Source organism: Leopardus geoffroyi, chromosome A3 (assembly GCF_018350155.1).
Source record: "Leopardus geoffroyi isolate Oge1 chromosome A3, O.geoffroyi_Oge1_pat1.0, whole genome shotgun sequence".
NCBI lineage: Eukaryota > Metazoa > Chordata > Mammalia > Carnivora > Felidae > Leopardus > Leopardus geoffroyi.
In genome coordinates this window covers 58,718,424-58,738,038 of record NC_059336.1, presented here as the reverse complement: position 1 = coordinate 58,738,038, position 19,615 = coordinate 58,718,424, and the positions used below count along the sequence as shown (strand labels likewise).

Here is a 19,615-nt window from a genome sequence, read left to right as displayed (position 1 = left end):
CCAATTAAGTGCATTGTACTTAGAGCCTTAAAAAATCACATCAACAAAGCTCCCCTGAAGATTCTTTCCTTTCTATAGGAAATTTAACTGCTGATTTATTCTTTTTTTTTTTTAATTTTTTTTTCAACGTTTATTTTTATTTTTGGGACAGAGAGAGACAGAGCATGAACGGGGGAGGGGCAGAGAGAGAGGGAGACACAGAATCGGAAACAGGCTCCAGGCTCTGAGCCATCAGCCCAGAGCCTGACGTGGGGCTCGAACTCATGGACCGCGAGATCGTGACCTGGCTGAAGTCGGACGCTTAACCGACTGCGCCACCCAGGCGCCCCAACTGCTGATTTATTCTAATAACATCTATTTTCTTAGAAATCCAGTAATGTCAATTTGCAATATTATATGAAAGGACTGTACATAAATATCATAATTTTATTTAATTGAGCATGAGAATCATGTCAAGAATGAAATAGTCTTTGGTTAAATAGACATATCTAGTGTTGAAAATAGATTTCACACTCCACATGCATCACATAACATAGACAAACCGTAGCTTTGTTATAATTCAAGTTTTATAATTGCTGTTATAGCAATCAAATATGCATCAATAAATTATTCCAGAGAAGTTTTATTTTCAGAACAGAATTTGATGGCTAAATTATTGAAAATGAAATACAGATTTTCTGGAAAAATTGTAGAAATACATTTCAACCAAAGAATAACTCTTTTATAATGAGTCAACATATACAAGGTATACTGAAGCAAGTAACATCAGAATTACACTCTCTGTGTCACCATCATAGATTTGTACAATCACTGTAAATAAACTTGGGGATCAGGATATAGCTATTCACAGAAACAGAAGAAGAATACTTTCCCAGAATATTTAAGAATATTTCAGGAAGATTCATGGAAATATAGTTCTTTGTTATAAATATCAGTGGAGAATCAGTATGTGGAGACTTGGATTCCTATATGCACCTATAGCTTACTCAACATGCTTATGTCAGAAACTTGAAGATATTGTCCCCTTCTAAGTGTCCCATGTAAAACCAATACAGAGATTTGTTGAATTCTTATTAATTTGTATTCAGTGTTAAATTGAATACATTTAGAAAACTTAAATCTTCTATCACTTTCACAAATGCATAGGTTGATGGTTGACAAAAGTAAACTAATGTTGTCTGTTCTGTTAGATTTTGGCACGTGGCTCAGTTCTTCATTTCATTGGGGACTAACAAGATGTAGCATAAATGCCTTATTAAGTAAGCTAAGCCATCAATTTTATTTGTATTAGACTTTTTACTCTGAGATAATTGCAGAAATTGTAGATTCACATGCAGTTGTAAGAAATAACACGAAGAGATCCTGTCTGCCTTTTACCCAGCTTCTCCCAATGATAATATCTTGCAAAACTATACCATATCACAACCAGGATTTTCATACTGGTATAGTCAAGATATAGAATGTTCCATCCCAAGGATCCTGTGTGTTACCCACCTCTCTCCTTCTCCACCCTCCTCCCTAGCAAACTCTAATCTGTTCTCTATTTCTAGAATTTTGCATTTCAAAATGTTGTATACATGGAATTCTACAGTATGTAACCTTGTGGGATTGACTTTTTCACTCAGCATAATACTCTGGAGATTCATCCAAGCTGTTGCTTGTATGAGAAATTATTTTTATTGCTGAGTAGTATTCCATGGCACGGATGTATCATATGTTTCACCAGCCACCCATTAAAGGACATCTGGTTGTTTACAGTTTTTGAATATTATGAATAAAGCTGCTATGTATATTCACGTACAAGTTTTTGTGTGAACATACGTTTTCACCTCTCTGGGACAAATGCCCAACAGTGCAATTGCTGAGTGGTGTGGCAGCTGCATGTTTAGTTTTATTAGAAACTGCCAAATGGTTTTTCAGAGTGGCTGTTCCATTTTCATTCCCCTCAGCTATATAAGACTGATCCAGTTTCTTTGCATCCGTACTATTATTTGGTGTTACATTTTTAGCAATTTTGATGGGTGCTTAGTGGTGTCTCATTGTGGTTTTAATTTGCAGTTCCCTAATGATTAGCGATATTGAGTATCTTTTCATGGGCTTATTTGCCATTTGTACATCTTCAGTGAAAAGTCTGTATATGTTCTCCATTTTTTAATTGGATTTTTAAAAAACACTGTTGAGTTTTTGTGAGTTCTCCATATATTCTAGATACCAGTCCTTTGTTGGAAATGACTTGCAAATATTTTTCTCTCAGTCTGTATATAGCCTGTCTTTTCATTCCCTTAACATGGTCTTTTTCAGAGCAAAAGTTTAAAATTTTGATGTAGTGCAATTTATCCAACTTTCCTTTATGGATTATGCTTTTTGGTGTGAAAATACTCTTTGCTTAACCCTAGGTCCCTATGATTTTCTACTTTAAAAAAAAATTTTATAGTTTTACATTTTATGTTTAGAATTATGATCCATTTTGAGTTAATTTTTATACAAGGTGTGACAGGTAGGTTGAGGTTATTTGCCTGTGGATATCCCATTGCTCTAACACATTTATTGAAAAGACTTTTCTCCCTCCATTGAAGAGGGAGTATACCCAACTGAGTATATTTGTGTGGATCTATTTCTAGATTTTCTATCCTGTTCTATTGATGTATGTGTCTGTGCCTCCATCAATAAGTACCATACTATCTTGATTACTATAGCTACATAATAAGTTTTTATATTGAATAGAGTGATTTCTCCTACTTATTTTTCTTTTACAAGATTGTTTTAGTTATTCCAAGGCCTATGTCTTGGAACTCTTAGAATAAACTTGAATACGTCTACAAACTTTGCTGAGATTTTGATAGAAATTGGATTAAATCTATAGATAAATATGGGGAGAACTGACATCCTTGTTATTTTGTGTCTCCCAATCCATGAACATGGTATATCTCTTCATTTATTTAGATCTTTGATTTCTTTCATTAGTATCTTTCAATTTTCAGCATTTAGATCTTATACATGTTTTGATAAATTTATACCTAAGTATTTATTTTCTTCAGTGATTATAAATGATATTATGCTTTTAATTTTTGTTTCCACTTTGTTCATCTTTAATATTTAGAAATATGATTATATTTTGTGTGCTGATCTCATATCCTGAAATCTTGCTGAACCCACGAGTTCTTTCTTTTCTTTTCTTTTTAACAGATTCTTTGGAATTTTCTATCATGTCATATGTAAACAGAGATATTTTTATTTCTTTCTTTCCAATCATATGCATTTAATTTCTTTTTCTTGCTTTATTGCCACGTATAGAACTTCTGGTACAGCCTTAAACATTTTTATCAGTGTAAATGTCTGGAGATTTGCTAAAATGCACTGGCCTGAATGAGGCCCATTATTCTCAAACAAGTGCATTTTCAACACTTTTCTTATCATCCAACCTGTCTAGAGTTCATTTCCTATAATTTGGATAAATAACTGATAACATTCATCAGTGGTTATAAATGGCACCCACACTGCAAAGTCCCTTGAAGCAACAGAGAGGCCTTTAATGAGCTAAGTGGAAACTGCTTATAAAAGCAAACTTAGCGTAGGAATATTATTCATAAGACAGAACCAGGAGGTAGTGATGCTCAAAGAATTAAGGTGTGAGGTTGACTTATGGAGTATGTGGTATGTCCTTCCAGTTGTCCCCTCTTACCTCTAAATTGGTGATAGCAGTAATTTTAAACTCAGAAGTATGAAATACCATCAAAATTACCTTATTCTTATATATTAGAAATTGCTATTTTTAGGAACTCTTCTGAGAATTGACTTTTGACAAATAAAGACTTCTGTGCATCTTACTATGCTTTTAGTAAAAGGCACTTAAAAATATTTTGACGTCTCAAACTCTGTTCATGTCTTAATTTTTTAAACAAAAATATGATCATTAATAACATTTTTACTTATTTTAAAAATGTATATTTCCTATATATAGTGTTGCGTTTTTATGTTATACGATGTACCTAACCCACCAGAGAGGGTTTATGGCCATTATGAAAAGACAGAAAATGGGGTACTGCTTGATGCTTTATAGACTTCAATATAAGAGGTCTTGGATATATACACATAGGTCCTTAGAGGCCTTAGATGTGTACTCAGGTACAATGCAGTTTCTTGAAAAACCAGGAGCTCCTGCACATAATTTGTAGAAACATTTTAAATCTGTAGTAACAACCAAATTTCAGAGATGAATTGTTGTTTGTTTTGGTAGTTAACAGTGACAAATCATCACAGGCAGGCTAGTCATCACTTTACTGATTTTGCCGATTCAATGAGCACCTGTGCATTTCAGTAACTCTCTTGTCTTTTTCTCAAGATTGGAAATGATCTAAGTACCACTCTATCCATTGTGCGCAGTGAGTTCTGGAGTCAGGTCTTGGGGCATGGACCTAGCCTCTCTGAGCCTCAGTTTTCTCATCTGTAAGTAGCAATGATGATGTGAATCTCACTGGTTATAAGGCTTACATGAGATGATCTTGCCAAGGGCCTGGTCTAAAGCTGGGCAGGGAGTGTGCCTTCAATTACTGACTTCTTTGCTTCCTCTTCTTACACTTTGTCCTGTTTCCTTCCCCTCTTCAGCCTCTCCCCTCTCCTCTCCACATACCACAGAACGAGACACTTCTTATTTTGGATGCCACACCTCATGCCTGAGAGAAGGGAACCCTCTGTCAGAAGCACTAGCAGTGGGGGTCTGGAGAGCTTGTTGCTGAGGCTGTCCCACCTCATTAGTGTATTCCCATGGCCTGCCTACACAGATAGGGCTGCACACAAGACTCTGTGCTCTTATGCCATTTTCATGTTACAGCGCGACCAAAGCTTCATAAGTAACTGATACATTCTAGCAAATGTGACTTCATAGTGCACCTGCAGTTCAGTACATGGCGATGGATAATCCGGAGACAAACAGTCCTGCATGCTCACCCCAAACTCAAGACTGACCGTGTGATGTACTTAGTTCCTTCATGGTTGCAGTGAGTTTCGAATCAAGACTGCTTTGGGCACAGCAAGCAACAAAAACACTCTCACAATACAGTGCAATCACATTGCACATACCTCTTTTTTTTTTTTTGTCCTAAGGAATGGAACGGCAACTGTCTCAACGTGTCACTTTGACAACCAACAATGTTTCTCAAGTCGGTGAGACGGGTGTGAATACGATATGAACAAAGGCTATATATGTGAGTACCTGTGTGGATTGGGAGTTTGCAAATGACCACTTTAATATCCAGTCTGGCACAGGGTTCCCTGGTCACCCTCTCTCGTTCTGCTGTGAGGATGACAGGGCTGCTGCGAACCCTGGCAACGAAGAGTCAGCTGTCAGTCGCCGTCGGCAGCAGCACTTAAAAGATTTTCATTTCACGCAAACACCGAGTGCTTTCCTCTTACTGCATCAGGCCTTTCTTGGAACTGCCTTGAAGTATTCCTCCCTTGAAATGTCGGATACTCCACCATACCATTTCTGAAGCCAGATATGTTCTATCTTCATCTTCATAAAGAACCATTCATACTGACGAGGCCACTTCCTCAGAACTGGGTGTCTGCAGAAATAAAGGAGAGGTCACGACACAGCTGCTCTTATCAGGGGGTGTCCCTCCCAGGGCACCGCTCCAGAGTTGGCGTATCACTGGGCAGGTCATCCAGCCCTTCAGACTCCAGGCCTCATTTGGGCTGAAGCCAGAGGCGGATGCCAGGGAACCAAGGATGGGGACTGGGGCAGCCTTAGGAAGGCAGGAAACTGCCATCTCCAGAGAGGGGCAGCCCAGTCTTGCCCCAGGCTCCTTGGTTTGGATCCCAGGTGGGCTGCTGATGAGCTGTGGTGCTTCATGGGCTGTTTGCCCTCTCAAACCCCGGTCTCCTCACCGTCAGGGGGGCCGACAGTGACGGTGCTCTGATTGTGGGGCTGCGGGGGGAGCAAACAACTCTGCACACATAAAGCACCTGCACAGAGCAAGTGCTCAGTGAATGCCGGTTGCTGTTATCAGGAAACATAAAGAAAGGCGTTATGCATCTCTGTCTCTGTGAGATGTCAAAAGAATTGCGGGCCTCCGAAACAAATCTGCTCAGGGGGAGATTTCCATTCCTGCAGCAGGCTTACAAGTGTTGAACCAAGTTGAGAGTCAGACAGAGTGGACAGGGAACATCACGTTCCACCTTCTGCTTACTGACTTGCTTTCTCTCTCACGTGTAACCCTAAACACAGGCACTGTCAGTGCAAAGCCTGACGTGGGGCTTGAACCCACGAACCGTGAGATCATGACCTGAGCTGAAGTCGGATGCTCAACCGACTGACCCACCACGTGCCCCAGCCCACTTCTTTTAAACTTCATAAAAATTGGGGCACCTGGGTGGCTCAGCCGGTTAAGTGTCCAACTCCTGATTTCAGCTCAGGTCATGATCTCATGGTCGTGAGATCAAGCCCCATGTCTGGCTCCACGCTGGAGCCTGCTTGGGATTCTCTCTCTCTCTCTGCCCCTCCTCCACTGGCATGTGTGTGTTCTCTCTCTCAAAACACATCAATAAACATGAAAACAAAATAAACTTCATAAAAATAAAAATTTTCCTCATATCTAAAAATGTTATAAAAATTCGAAGACCAAGTGCAGACTGGGAAGAACATTTGCAACAATGCAGATGCAATAATAGGCTGATGACCTTTTATAAAAAAAAATATTTTGAAATAACTGTAAACTCACAGAGAAGTTGAAAAGTACAGTACAATGAACTATTTCTTCCCTCCTAAACCATTTGGAAATAAGTTGGAAATAAGCTGATGTGATGTCCCAATACTCCAAATATTTGTGCAGCCAAGATGATAAAAGGTTGTTGCTATTGTTATTTTAAGCAAACATGTTTTGTACTTGCAGCCAGAACACATTTTGGCACCTGCAACTATAACAAATCCCAGGGGGCACTGGTTTTGCATCCAGGCAGTGAGTGGCAAGGGGAGGGACCTGGAGGAGACTGACAGCAGGGGTTTAAAAGAAGGTAAAGATAAAGTTAGTGGAAGCAGGAGGTAAAGGCACCCTCGTAACATGGTGGTGGAAAATTCAGCAACACTGTGCCTACAGAAAGTACAGAATGAATTTAATGAACCCAATGGTCTCCCTAGGGTTTTGACCTAGTCTCACTGCCTATCATAACATGAAAGAGGAGGGTTTAGAAGGAAAGAGGACAGCTGGGCCAGGGAGCCTGGGTGGCTCAGTCAGTAAAGCGTCTGACCAGCTCAGGTCATGATCATGGGGTTCATGAGTTCAAGCCCCACATCAGGCTCTCTGCTGTCCGCACAGGGCCAGCTTTAGATCCTCTGTTCCCCTCGCTCCCTGCCCCTCCCCCTCTCTAGAAAATAAATAAACATTAAAAAAAGAGGACAGTGAAGTTAAAAAATAAATCACACACACACACACCCCTATACTCTTTTCTCAATCTATGTACTGAAAACCACACATTCATGTTGATATATCCAATCGCAATCCAATTCCAGAGTTCACTCTCATTTTCTCCGTTTACGTGTAAAAAACCCCTTCCTGTGGTGTGAGAAACCAGGCTTCCCCTGTCCTTACCGTGTTTACTTATTTGATGGTTCCCCTGTATGTAAAATCTTTCCACCTCCTTTGGGGTGTGGGTGGCTCCTGCAGCTTACAATTTGCTTTCGTCTTACTCTTCCACTAACTAACACGAAGTGTGAATCTGCCTGTTTTCATTGCCTGTGCCTCTGGGAAGACACACACAGCTCCTAGCCCCGGCTCCACCCTTCCACTCCCTGCTGCCCTCCCTGCACAGACACCCTCCTGACCCATGGAAGACCACCCCTCCAAGCAGGCACCCTCCTTACCTTTCATGAGCTCTGGGCCTCCCGCCTCCTGCTAACTGGTCTGCCCTCTGGCACATTTTGATCCCTATAGCGGTGATTTTTAAACTTTAGTAGAAATGCTAATTTCCCGGGACCTGCTTTTAAAATTTAGATTGAGTCTTACATCCAGAGAATCTGATTCAGTAAGCAGGTCAGGGCAGGAGGGTGGGGGCAGAAAGCCTGTCTATGCAAGAATCCTCAGTGGGTCAGATGTAGGTGTGAGAGGACCACACTGAGAAGTGTTCTTTCACTTCTGGATGTATGAAAATGTCTGTTTTATGGACTTCTCTACAAAGCCTCAATTATTTACTTCCATTTTTTAAATTTTTTAGTGTTTATTTATTTTTTGAGAGAGAGAACAAGCCAGGGAAGGGCAGAGAGAGACAGGGAGAGACAGGGAGAGAGAGAATCCCAAGCAGGCTCCACACTGTCAGCACAGAGACAGACACAGGGATCGAACTCATGAACCCTGAAATCATGACCTGAGCCAAAACCAAGAGTTGGATGTTAACTGACTGAGCCACCCAGGGGCCCCTGGTTATTTCCATATCAAGGCAGGGCATTGTAGAGGGTTGCAAGTGCGCAGGGAAGAGCGCCTGGAATCCCTCAGTGTGGGGTGCTGTCTAAAGGCAGGGTGAGGCCACAGGAAGACAGTCTGCCTGGCCTCTGCTGTCACCTGCAGCATGTTGCTGATATCACAGCTCAGACCTTCACTATCACTGCCTCAGAGGCATCACATGGCACAGTCCTGACTTCCACTTTTTATTACAGTGTATTTCTGGACAAACCAACTTCAAAGCATATACAAACCTTGAAAACAGGGCTTGCTTGGCAAATTCTACTTCTTCTGGAGACACTGCAGTCATCTGGCCAGTGAGCGTCAACCGGGCACATCGGGGGTCTTCTGGGTCGACGATATTTTTTCTGCATTCAAAGAATGTTTTTCACTTATTAAAATGATGATAGAACATAAGCCTGAAATACCAAGAATTTTATTAAAAATTAAAAAGAGCAGTCACATGGCTGGGTCTATCACTGAAGTTTTTACACTATCTATAATTACTTTAAAATACTTTGGCACACCGGGTGCCTGGGTGGCTCAGTTGGTTAAGTGTCTGACTCTGGATTTCAGCTCAGGTCATGATCTCACCTTCCGTAAGATCGATCCCCACGTCAGGCTCTGTGCTGACTGTGAAGATCCTGCTTGGGATTCTCTCTCTCCCTCTCTTCCTGCCACTCCCACCCACTTTCTCAAAATAAATAATAAATGAACAGTAAAAACATACTTTGGCACTGGCTGTGTGAGAGGTGTGTTTGGGTAAGTGAGACATCAGCCTGCACCCTGGGGGGTGCATCTAGTCAAGGGTGCAATTCTGCAAGACCCCAGTTGGGAGCCACTGTCCGGAATCCTGTTGCTACTCTGCACAACCTTAGGGGTACCACTCAAAGACAATAGGAGTTGTGCTCCAGAAGTAAGGCAATACATCTGCCTGGATCCAGCAGTGACTGAGGTGAAGGTTTTCTGACATCACAATCAGAATGTGGAGGGTCCTCCTTCAGTGTAAGGGATGTTGGAAATAATGAGAATGTTAGCGTGACTGTATTTGTAACTGCCTGCTAATAAGTGTTTCCATGGTGACAGAATTCTTCTAAGACTTGGGTTTCATTGAAAGAGTCACCTGGCAGTGAGGATGTACTTTGTATTCTGGATATCACTCTTTCTCCAGGTGAATATAATTCTAATATAAATATAATATGATATGATATGATACAATATAATTCTCCTAATTAGTAATTCTCCTAACTAGGGTTGCCAGCTAAAATACTGCATGACACATAGTCATGTGAGAATAGTTGTTTACCCGAAATTTAATTTGTTAAAAAAATTTTAATGTTTATTTATTTTTGAAGGAGAAATAGAGCATGAGTGGGAGGGGCAGAGAGAGAGGGAGACACAAAATCTGAAGCAGGCTCCAGGCTCTGAGCTGTCAGCACAGAGCCCAATGTGGGGCTCGAATTCATAAGCCGTGAGATCATGACCTGAGCTGAAGTCGGTCGCTTAACCAACTGAACCACCCAGGCGCCCCCGAAATTTAATTTTTTACAGCTTTATTGATATATATATAATTCACCCTTTTAAAGTGCACCGTTGAGGGTTTTCAGAATATTCAGAGTTGGGCATCCATCACCATTATCTAATTTTAGAACATTTTCATCACCTACCCACTACACCCTTTGCCCATTAGCAATGATTCCTCATTCCTGACCCTTTACCACATCCTGAGCAACCGCTGATCTACGCTCCAACTCTAGAGTTGCCTGTTTTGCCCACACTGATGGAATCATACCGTATGTGGGCTTTTGTGACTATCTTCTTTCACTTAGCATAGTGACTTCAAGGTTCATCCATGTTTTAACCTGTATTGGCACTGCATTGTTTTTATTGCTGAATATTACTTTATTGTATGGATAGACCACACTGTGTTTACCAGTTCATCAGTTGATGGGCATTTGGGTTGTTCCCATTACAAATAATGCTGCTATGAACATGTACGCACATGCTTTTGCGTGGACGTGGTTTTTAGAGGTGGAACTGTCAGAAAGGGAATTGACGGATCCTACGGCAACTCTACGTTTAACCTTTTTTTTTTTTTTTTTAATTTTTTTAACATTTATTTATTTTTGAGACAGAGAGAGACAGAGCATGAACGGCGGAGGGGCAGAGAGAGAGGGAGACACAGAATCGGAAGCAGGCTCCAGGCTCTGAGCCATCAGCCCAGAGCCCAACGCGGGGCTCAAACTCACAGACCGTGAGATCGTGACCTGAGCTGAAGTCGGACGCTTAACCAACTGAGCCACCCAGGCGCCCCTACGTTTAACCTTTTGAGGAACAGCCAGACTGTTTTCCAAAGCAGCTGCACTAATTTACATTCCCACCAGCACTGTACGAAGTGAATTCCTTCATATCTTTGAGGGCACTTGTTTTAGTCTGTCCTTTTCATTCTAGCCGTCTTAGTGAGTGTGAAGTGATCTCACTGTGGTTTTTATTTGCATTTCCCTGATGGCTAATATTGACTATCTTTTCATGTGCTTACTGGCTGTATGTATATCTTTGCAGAAATGTCTATTCAAATCCTTTGCCCATTTAAAATTGGGTTCTTTTCCTTTTTATTATTGAGTTGTGAGAGTTCTTTGTATATTCTGAATACAAATCCCTTTCCAATATGTGATTTAAACGTATTTTGTTTTTCATTTTCTTGATACTGTTCTTTGTATTATTTTTATGATTATTTTTGTTTTAGAGAAAGAAGGAAAGAGTAAGAAGGAGGGGAGAGGGGCAGAAGGAGAGAGAGAGAATCTTAAGCAGGCTCCATGCTCAGTGTGGAGCCTGATTGGGGCTCGATCCCATGACTCTGGGGTTATGACCTAAGACGAAATCGAGAGTTGGATGCTCAACTGACTGAGCCACCCAGGAGCCCCTTGATGGTGTTCTTTGATGCAAAAAAAATTTTTTTAAATTTTCATCAAATCCAAATAACTTCTTTTTCTTCTGTTTCCATTTATGATTTTTTTAAAGCTCCCAGCAACCTAGGGCAAAGGATATTTATCAAAATCCTACCCATATGTTATGTTATATCTCATAGAACAAGACAGCATTCATATTATTAGATATTGTGGTTTTTGTAGTAATACAAGAAATAGAAATATGTATAAAGATTGAGAAATAATAAGCATACTTGTAGTTATTTGCAAATGACATGACTGTATAGAGACGAAAATGCAAAAGAATCCACACTCAGAATATTAGTATTAAGAAAAAGCTCAGCAAGATTGTTGAATTCAAGAACAATAAACAACTGCATTGCTACTTATAAGAAAAAAACTATTTTTGAAGTACATTTTATATACTAAAAGGTATATAGATGGTAACTAAACCTATAAAATACCTAGGGATAAATTTAACCCAAAAATGTGTAATACCTTGGTGGAAAAAATTATGACTTTATTGAAATACATAAATGGCCTAAGTAAAGAGAGGGTTGGTTATACCAAATACATGAATGGGAAAATCCAATTTAAAGGAGATTAATCTCTAGAGACGCTATAATTTCAGTTCCAATTCTGATATATATATTTTTAATAAAACAAAACAAGCTGAATCTAAACTTCACATGGAATAACAAAAGTCTGAGAATAGTCAAAACCACTATAAGGAAGAACAACATGGTGGGAGCGCTTCCTCTACAGATAACCCTAACATAAAACCATATTAATTAAGGCAGTGGGTATTGGTACAAGGACAGACCAAGGGAACAGACTGGAAGACCCAGAAATAGACCCATGCTTATATGTTATTTCACATACAACAAAGACTGAATTAGAAATTAGCAGGTAAAGTTCTAATTATTCAATAAGTGGTGCTGAAAAAAAGGTTGTCTGGAAAAAAATCTAAAAATATCAGACCATGTATAAGTAAATTCTAAATTGAATTAATGATTTAAATGTATAAAGCAAAGCCCTAATACTTTCAGGATAAAATATTTATGACTTCAGGGTTGGAAAGAATTTCTTAAAGATGACACAAAATGCTCAAACCACAAAGGTAGATGAATGTGACTTATTAAAATTAAATCTTTCTTCAATAAAAGATTTCATAAGTTAGCTATGGGTGAAGTCTATTCATTACCACTATGATTTCTTATTCTATCAGTGAGTGTGGTAAGCGGAATTCTGGGATGGCCTCCATCATCTCCACCCCTAGTACTCTGCCCTGTACAATCTCTTGTCCTTGAATGTGGGCAGGAGCTGGGACTCTCTTCTAGCCAAGAGAATATGGCAAAAGTGAAGCACTGGTAATCCCATGCTTATAAGATATCACAGCCAGTGAGATAGACTTAGAGACTGTGGGAGAGAGAGAGAGAGAGAGAGAGAGAGAGAGAGAGAGAGAGAGAGACTGTCTTACCCATGGGAGACACCCTTCTATTGGCCTTTAACAGGTAAGCTGTTGTGAGGTGACCTGCCTTGGCTGTGGAGAGAATGGGTGGTGGCTTCTAGGAGCTGTGGACTCAGTCCTACAACCACAGGGAACTGAACTGTTCCACAAGGAACAACACTCACAGGTGCTAGAAAGAGGACCAGAGCTCCAGAAAGGGTTGCGGCCCCACTGACATCTTTCAGCTTCGGAAGATTCTGAGCAGAGGACCCAGTTCAGCCAAGTCCAGAATCCTCACCCACAGAAACTGATATAACAAGTGTGTGCTACTTCAAGTCTCTACGTTTGTGTCAATTTGTTACACAGCACAGAAAATGAATACAGTGGGTGTGCTGAAACTATAATTTTTAACTGACAATTTTTTTTCAGTTACATTGTTAGTTACTGATTTCCAACCTACATTTTGGTCAGAAAGTTACCCATATGGTATCTATTGTTTGATATTTGTTAAAATCAGCCTTAGAGCCTCATGGTCAATTGCTGTGTGCCTGAATAGGATGGACATTCTCTAACTGTTCGGTGCAAGGTTCTACAAATTACCATCACAGCAAGCTTAAGTGTCTTCAAATCTCTTACCTCATTGCTATTTTTGTTTTTGTTTTCTGACTCTATTGATTATTAAAGGATGTGTTAAATATTTTCTGGACTTAATTTCTGGATATCTATCCTTGACACATACACACACACACACACACACACACACACACACACACACTTACTTTTCTTCCTCCCAAAGTAGTTCTATCATAATTTTTACTCTAGTCATACAAATATTGTGTTTGCAGTGACACAGTGTTTACTAAGCCATGTAGTACACTATGAATAAACTTCCTTTTTATACAACCTTTTGTTTTCATTTGGAATTAGTTAATAACTTCCCCTTTATCTTTCTTTTCTTTTTTTTTTCTTTTGCTTAGTAGTTTTCTATGAACCTACCATTTATTCATTCCCAAACTTTTCTTTTTAGCATGATCAAATATAAGACATATTCCATCATATTCAAAAGAACTGAAAACATAAGTTCATATAAAAACTCGTACATCATTGTTGATAGTAGCAGCATTTATAACAACTCCAAAGTAGAAATAACCTGAATGGCACAAAAATAGACAGAATGTGGGATAGCTATTCAATGGCATATTGCTCAGCTATAAAAAGGAATGAACTACTGGGGTGCCTGGCTGGCTCAGTTGCTGGAGTGTGCAACTCTTGATCTCAGGGTTGTAAGTTTGAGCCCCACACTGGGTGTAGAGATTAGTTTAAAAAACACTTTGGGGCATCTGGGTAGCTCAGCTGGTTGAGTGCTTAACTCTTGGTTTCGGCTGGAGTCACGATCTCACAGTTTGTGGGATCAAGCCTAGCGTTGGTCTCTGGAGACTGCTCGGGATTCTCTCTCTCCCCCTCTCTCTCTGCTTCTCCTCCACTCACACACACACATTCTCTCTCAAAATAAATTAAAAAAATAAACTTAAACAAATTTATAAAATGTATATGTTCTCTCATTGCTGAAAAAAAATGAATGAAGTACGGATAGCATGGATAAACTCTGAAGATACTTCAAGGTGTGTGTGTGTAAAATTTATATGTATATATATGCAGCATATGCAAATTCATAGAGGCAGAAAGATTAGTGGCTGTAAGGGCTGGGAAGAAGAGGAAACAGGAAGAGAAAGCTAAGCTAATGTGCATGGGGCTTATCTGGGGGGAAATAAAAATATTCTCAAATTAGATAGTGGTGACAGATAGATGCAAAACGTTGTCAATATTCTAAATGTCGGTGAACTTCACACTTTAAAGGTTGAGTTTTATGGTATGTGAACTATATCTCAAGTAAGAAAAAAGTAGCATTCCACTGAGTTCACTTTTTCCTTCTTGGGGACTGTCATCCTCTGGGTCCCACCTGTACCGTTTGCTTTTATGCTTGCTACATGACCGTAATCTGGAGAACTCCCTCTATTGTCAATGGGGAATTTCCCCATCCTGTGTTGGATCACTCCTTTCCCTGGGCTGCCATCTTCCTCTTTCTTCTCATTTTGGTATAATGGTTCTGTCAAAAATATATATGTTTTCTAAGAAAAAGTTCAGTGGAAGTAAAATTACCTGAGGTTTTGTATGTTTGAGAATGTGATTAGTTTACTTTCATTCTTGATGGATAGTTTGGCTAAGTATTAAATGCTATGTTTGCAATGATTACACCAAATAATGTTGAAGGTACTGCTCCATTCCAGTGTTGCTGATTAAATAGTCCAGTGTGATCTTCTTCCTTGCTCTTTCATATGTGACCTTGTGTCCTTGCCCCTCTGAAAGCTTTCAGAAACTAATCTTTACCTATGAGTCCCTGAAAGTGCACAATGATGTACCTTGATACAGGCTTAAAAAAAAATCCATTGTTCTGGGTACTTGGTGGATTGTTTTAAACCTGGAGACTCATGTCTTTTGGTTTGGGGGAATTTTTCTTCAGTTATATCTGGCAATTTTTTTCCTTTCATTTTCTCAATTCACCTTTTCTGGAATTCTTTTATTTTGGCTTTTGGACCTTTTGGATTGGCCTTTTAATTTTCTTATTATTCCTCTCATATGTTTCATCTGTTTCTTTTTATTCTTCTTTTTGGCAGATTACTTCAAATCTACCCTCAAATGCTTCAGTTGAATTTTTAATTTTTGCTACCATATTTTTAATTTAAATTTAATTTTTCTTAATTTTAAGCAGGCTCCATGACCAGCGTGGGGCTTGATCTCACAAACCATGAGATCATTCCCTGAGCTGAAATCAAGTCAGATGTTTAACTGACTGAGCCACCCAGGCACCCTGCATATTTTTAATTTTTAAGGGTTCTTTGTGTTTGTTCTCATGGAGTGTTTTTATTTTAAAGCCTATTCTTCTGCACTATATTGTCTTCTGTCCTGAAAAATTGCTTCCTTCTCTTTGTATTGTTTTAATTTTTCTTAGTTCTTTTTATCTGTTCATTTTGCATGGTAGAGACTTTCCTCAAATGTTTTCCTTGGCTGTTTATTCATATTTAAAATGTGGCACCCCAGAGGGGCCCCTGGGTAGTTCAGTCGGTTGAGCGGCTGACTCCCACTCAGGTCATGATCTTGCAGCTGACGAGTTCAAGCCCTGTGTTGGGCTCTGTGCTGACAGTTCAGAGCCTGGAGCCTGCTTCAGATTCTGTGTCTCCCTCTCTCTCTGCCCCTCCCCTGCTCATGCTCTGTCTTTCTCTGTCTTAAAAATAAATAAACATTAAACATTTTTTTTTAAAAAGTGGCACCCCAGAGCCAGTTGGAAATTGTGACTGCATAGGTATGGCTTTCTGACTAGTGTATTTTACTCTAAGGTGATCAGTCTTGATGGTTTTGTTGAAGGACTCTTAACTATTCAGTACCTGGGTTTTTTTGTTTGCTTGTTTTCTCTTGGGCTGTTTGGTATCCCTGGGGAAATCCTCAAAGGATTCTCAGACAAAACCTTGTTAAAGATGACCTTAGTCCATAATTCACAGGAAGAAGCAAGAGCCAGCAGAAACAGTAAATACCAGAAATAGATACCCAAGATATACTAAATTGATTATAAGATAAAGATATCTAAAATGCATAAGGTCTCCCAATCTTCAATTGAAAGTGTAGCTCTTTGGGGGTCAGATTTTATAATGGGCCCTTATTTCTAACCCGTCACCTGACCCAGCCCAAGATATTGTTTCTTTGTTCTCATTGTATCAAAACCTAAGCCTCTACTTTTCCCAGACCGCAAACCCCACTAGTGAAGTTCTGGTTCTGCTTCTTTTGTTTGTTTGTTTCATCTTCATTTCTGACCCCCAGGGGATTTCTTTTTGTTTCTTATGAGTATGCATTTAAAAGAATGTTTTTCTTCCTACCACTTTTTTTTTTTTTAGATTGATGAAGTCTGTAGTTGTATTTTAAAACTTTAGATAATAAAAAAATGTTAAGATTAAAAACAAAGAATTTCCATGTAGAAGATTTAGAGACTATAAAAATATGTTAGAAAGTAAAAATAAGTGTTTTTAAATAAACTTGGAATTATAGCCTACATAGAGCTTTTATCTTATTTGTTTCCACTCAAAAATTAAATTGTGAACATTTTAGATCGAGAAGTACATGCTGGGAAATCTATTTACTCACAAAATTCTCAACCATTTATCTACTATTTCTGTCTACTGAATATACAGGAGGAGCTGGAAAGATCCACCTCTGACGTTGAATGATTTTACTTGTATTGTGAGAGCTGTGTGACATAGCTGAGTCACAGCAAATACAGTGTCTGGTCTCATTGCCCCCATCGACCTTGTGAGCTGGAGCCCCAAGAACATAGCCTCAATTTCCTCTTCTGAAAAATGAGGACATTAATTTTTGCCTACCTTCTTCACAGAGTTCAAAGGAATGTAAAAGCACGATGAACATCATAAGGAAGTAATGAATGGTTTTCTCATATATATAAATGTGAAACTACAGTAAGTGAATGTGAGCAGGTTAAAGATAGAGAAGATTGTCTTCGAGGCAGACTGAATTATTTCCCTTCTCCATTAGTCTATAGCCTTGAAAGATTTTTCTGGCACCGCATTTCATTATGGTAGGCCAAATGAGAAAACTTTATGATGGATTGTTCTCCAACATCAAAGGAGAAGGAAGTGGGGAATAGCTTGCATTTTCCTTTTGCTTGAGGTCAGTTAGAGTCAGGAAAAAGGGAGGTGGAGTACTCCTTCCTTGTCTGTCTTGTACAGTCCGGATAGCCAAGCATTCTGATATATGGTAAATGCAGAAGGACATGAAAGGCATACAGTGAGGTGGTTAAGAGTATGGGTTCCTACTCAGGGATGCCTAGGTGGCTCAGTCGGTTAAGTGTCCTACTCTTGGTTTAGGCTCAGGTCACCATCTCACAGTTTGTGAGTTCAAGCCCCATATTAGGTTCTGCACTCACAATGCCCAGCCTACTTGGGATTCTCTCTGTCCCCCTCTCTCTGCCCCTCCCCTGCTCATACTCTTTCTCTCTCTTTCAAAATAAATAAATAAACTAAAGAGAGAGAGAGAGAGAGAGAGAGAGAGAGAGAGAGAGAGAGAGTAGGGGCTCCTATTCAGCCTCCTAGACTGGAATCCTGGCTGTGACTCAACCTCTCTGTGCCTCGGTTTCCTCACCTGTAAGAAACAGGCACAAAAAGTTCCTGCCTTATAGTGGTGTTTCGAGGTGTTGGTGGTGGGAGACAGGGAGACTTTTCGGTCCTGCGATGAGCAAGGTTCCCCAGGATAACTCTCTCGACTCTCTCCACTACTCAGATTTACATTAACTGGTGACTTTGAAAGAAGACACCGAACATCTCCCTGCAGGAAGTGCACATACTATGCTATCCATCTGCCATAAACGAGAAAGACCTGCCACAGCTCAGGGAGGCCCCGGGTGCAGTGCTGCAGACTGTGTGCATCTATTGAGTTCTGGAGTTCCCTGGCCCACACCATGTTGGCTAGGTCAACGAGAAGGCAATACTTTGCTATTCTGTCTGCTTTACTCTTTCATTCCTCCACTGGCAAATGATGGCCTGGGTGGCCAAGCGTGGCCTGTCGCCTGTTTCTGTTTGGCACGAGAGAGAAGAGTGGATTTTGTGCTTTTAGAGGATTGAGAAAAATCAAAAGAAGAAGATTTTATGACACATGAAATCTATATGAAATTTGGATTGCACTCTTGCAAAAAGTTGTATTGGAGTACAGTCCCATTCTGTGGCGGCTTTCAGGCTACAATGGCAGAGTTGAGTGGTTGTGACAGAAACTGCATGGCCCCCCTCACCTACAAAATTTGCCATCTCCTCAGTACAGAAATCATTTTCTGACCCCTGGTTTGACTGTGGGACTGGAAGAGGAAGGCTGTTCGTCAGGGTCTCTGGAACCCTTACATGTGGATTAAACCCTTACACAATATAATTAGAATAGTTCCCGGTGTGTAGCAAGCCCTCATATAGTGATGCTGTTGCTGCTCAAATGTCACGGGGGCTGAAAGGGGTGGGGTGGCTGGAGAGTTCAGGAATTTTACAGCCTCAATTGGTGGGGGTATTGATCATGAAATATCAAGAAGATTGCTGTGGACCGAACTGTGTGCCTGGCAAATTCAAATAGTGAAGCACGAATTCCCAGTGTGACTGTATTTGAGAGAGTAAGAGAGCATGAGCAAGGGCTGGGGAAGTGAGAGGAAGAGAGAGAGTCCCAAGCAGGCTCTGGACTTGGGGCTCAATTCCATGAACCGCAAGATCATGACTTGAGCCGAAATCAAGAGTCGGATGCTCAACTGACTGAGCCGCCCAGGTGCCCCATGAGTGTATTTGAAAATAGGGTCTTCAGAGAAGTAATTAAGGTTAATTAATTAATTAAGGTTAATGAGGTCATAAGGGGGGTGTCCTCATCCGATGGGACTGCTGCTCTTATAAGAAGAGAACAGGGAGGGGCAGGCAGAGGAAAGCCCATGTGAGGGCAGAGCAAAAAGGTGGCCGTCTTCAAACCCAGGAGAGAGGCCTCAAGAGAAACCAACCCAGCTGACACCTTAGTCTTGGGCTTCTAGACTCTGGACCTGTGAAAACATAAATTTCTCCTGTTTCATTCTCCCAGGCTGTGGTATTTTGCTACGGCAGCCTGAGCTAACACAAAGATGGTAGGGACTGAACGGTCATTATGAAATGGTGAACACCAAAAGCCTCCCCCTCTGCCTCTCTGGCTACATTTGTTGCAGAGGTAGGGTGTTGTGAGATGGAAGG

The 19,615-nt window shown here is 40.3% G+C and overlaps 1 protein-coding gene across 1 annotated transcript in view; it reads right to left on the bottom strand.

Moving 5' to 3' along the window:
• Positions 1–406: 406 nt before the first annotated feature.
• CREG2 (cellular repressor of E1A stimulated genes 2) overlaps positions 407–19,615 on the bottom strand; it is a 36,781-nt gene continuing 17,572 nt past the window's right edge. The window contains exons 3-4 of the mRNA XM_045445670.1: positions 8,687–8,800; positions 407–5,564 (exon numbers count right to left, since the gene is read on the bottom strand). Coding sequence (XP_045301626.1) covers positions 5,417–5,564; positions 8,687–8,800 — 262 coding nt within the window. The 3' untranslated portion in view covers positions 407–5,416. The remainder of the gene's footprint in view (positions 5,565–8,686; positions 8,801–19,615) is intronic.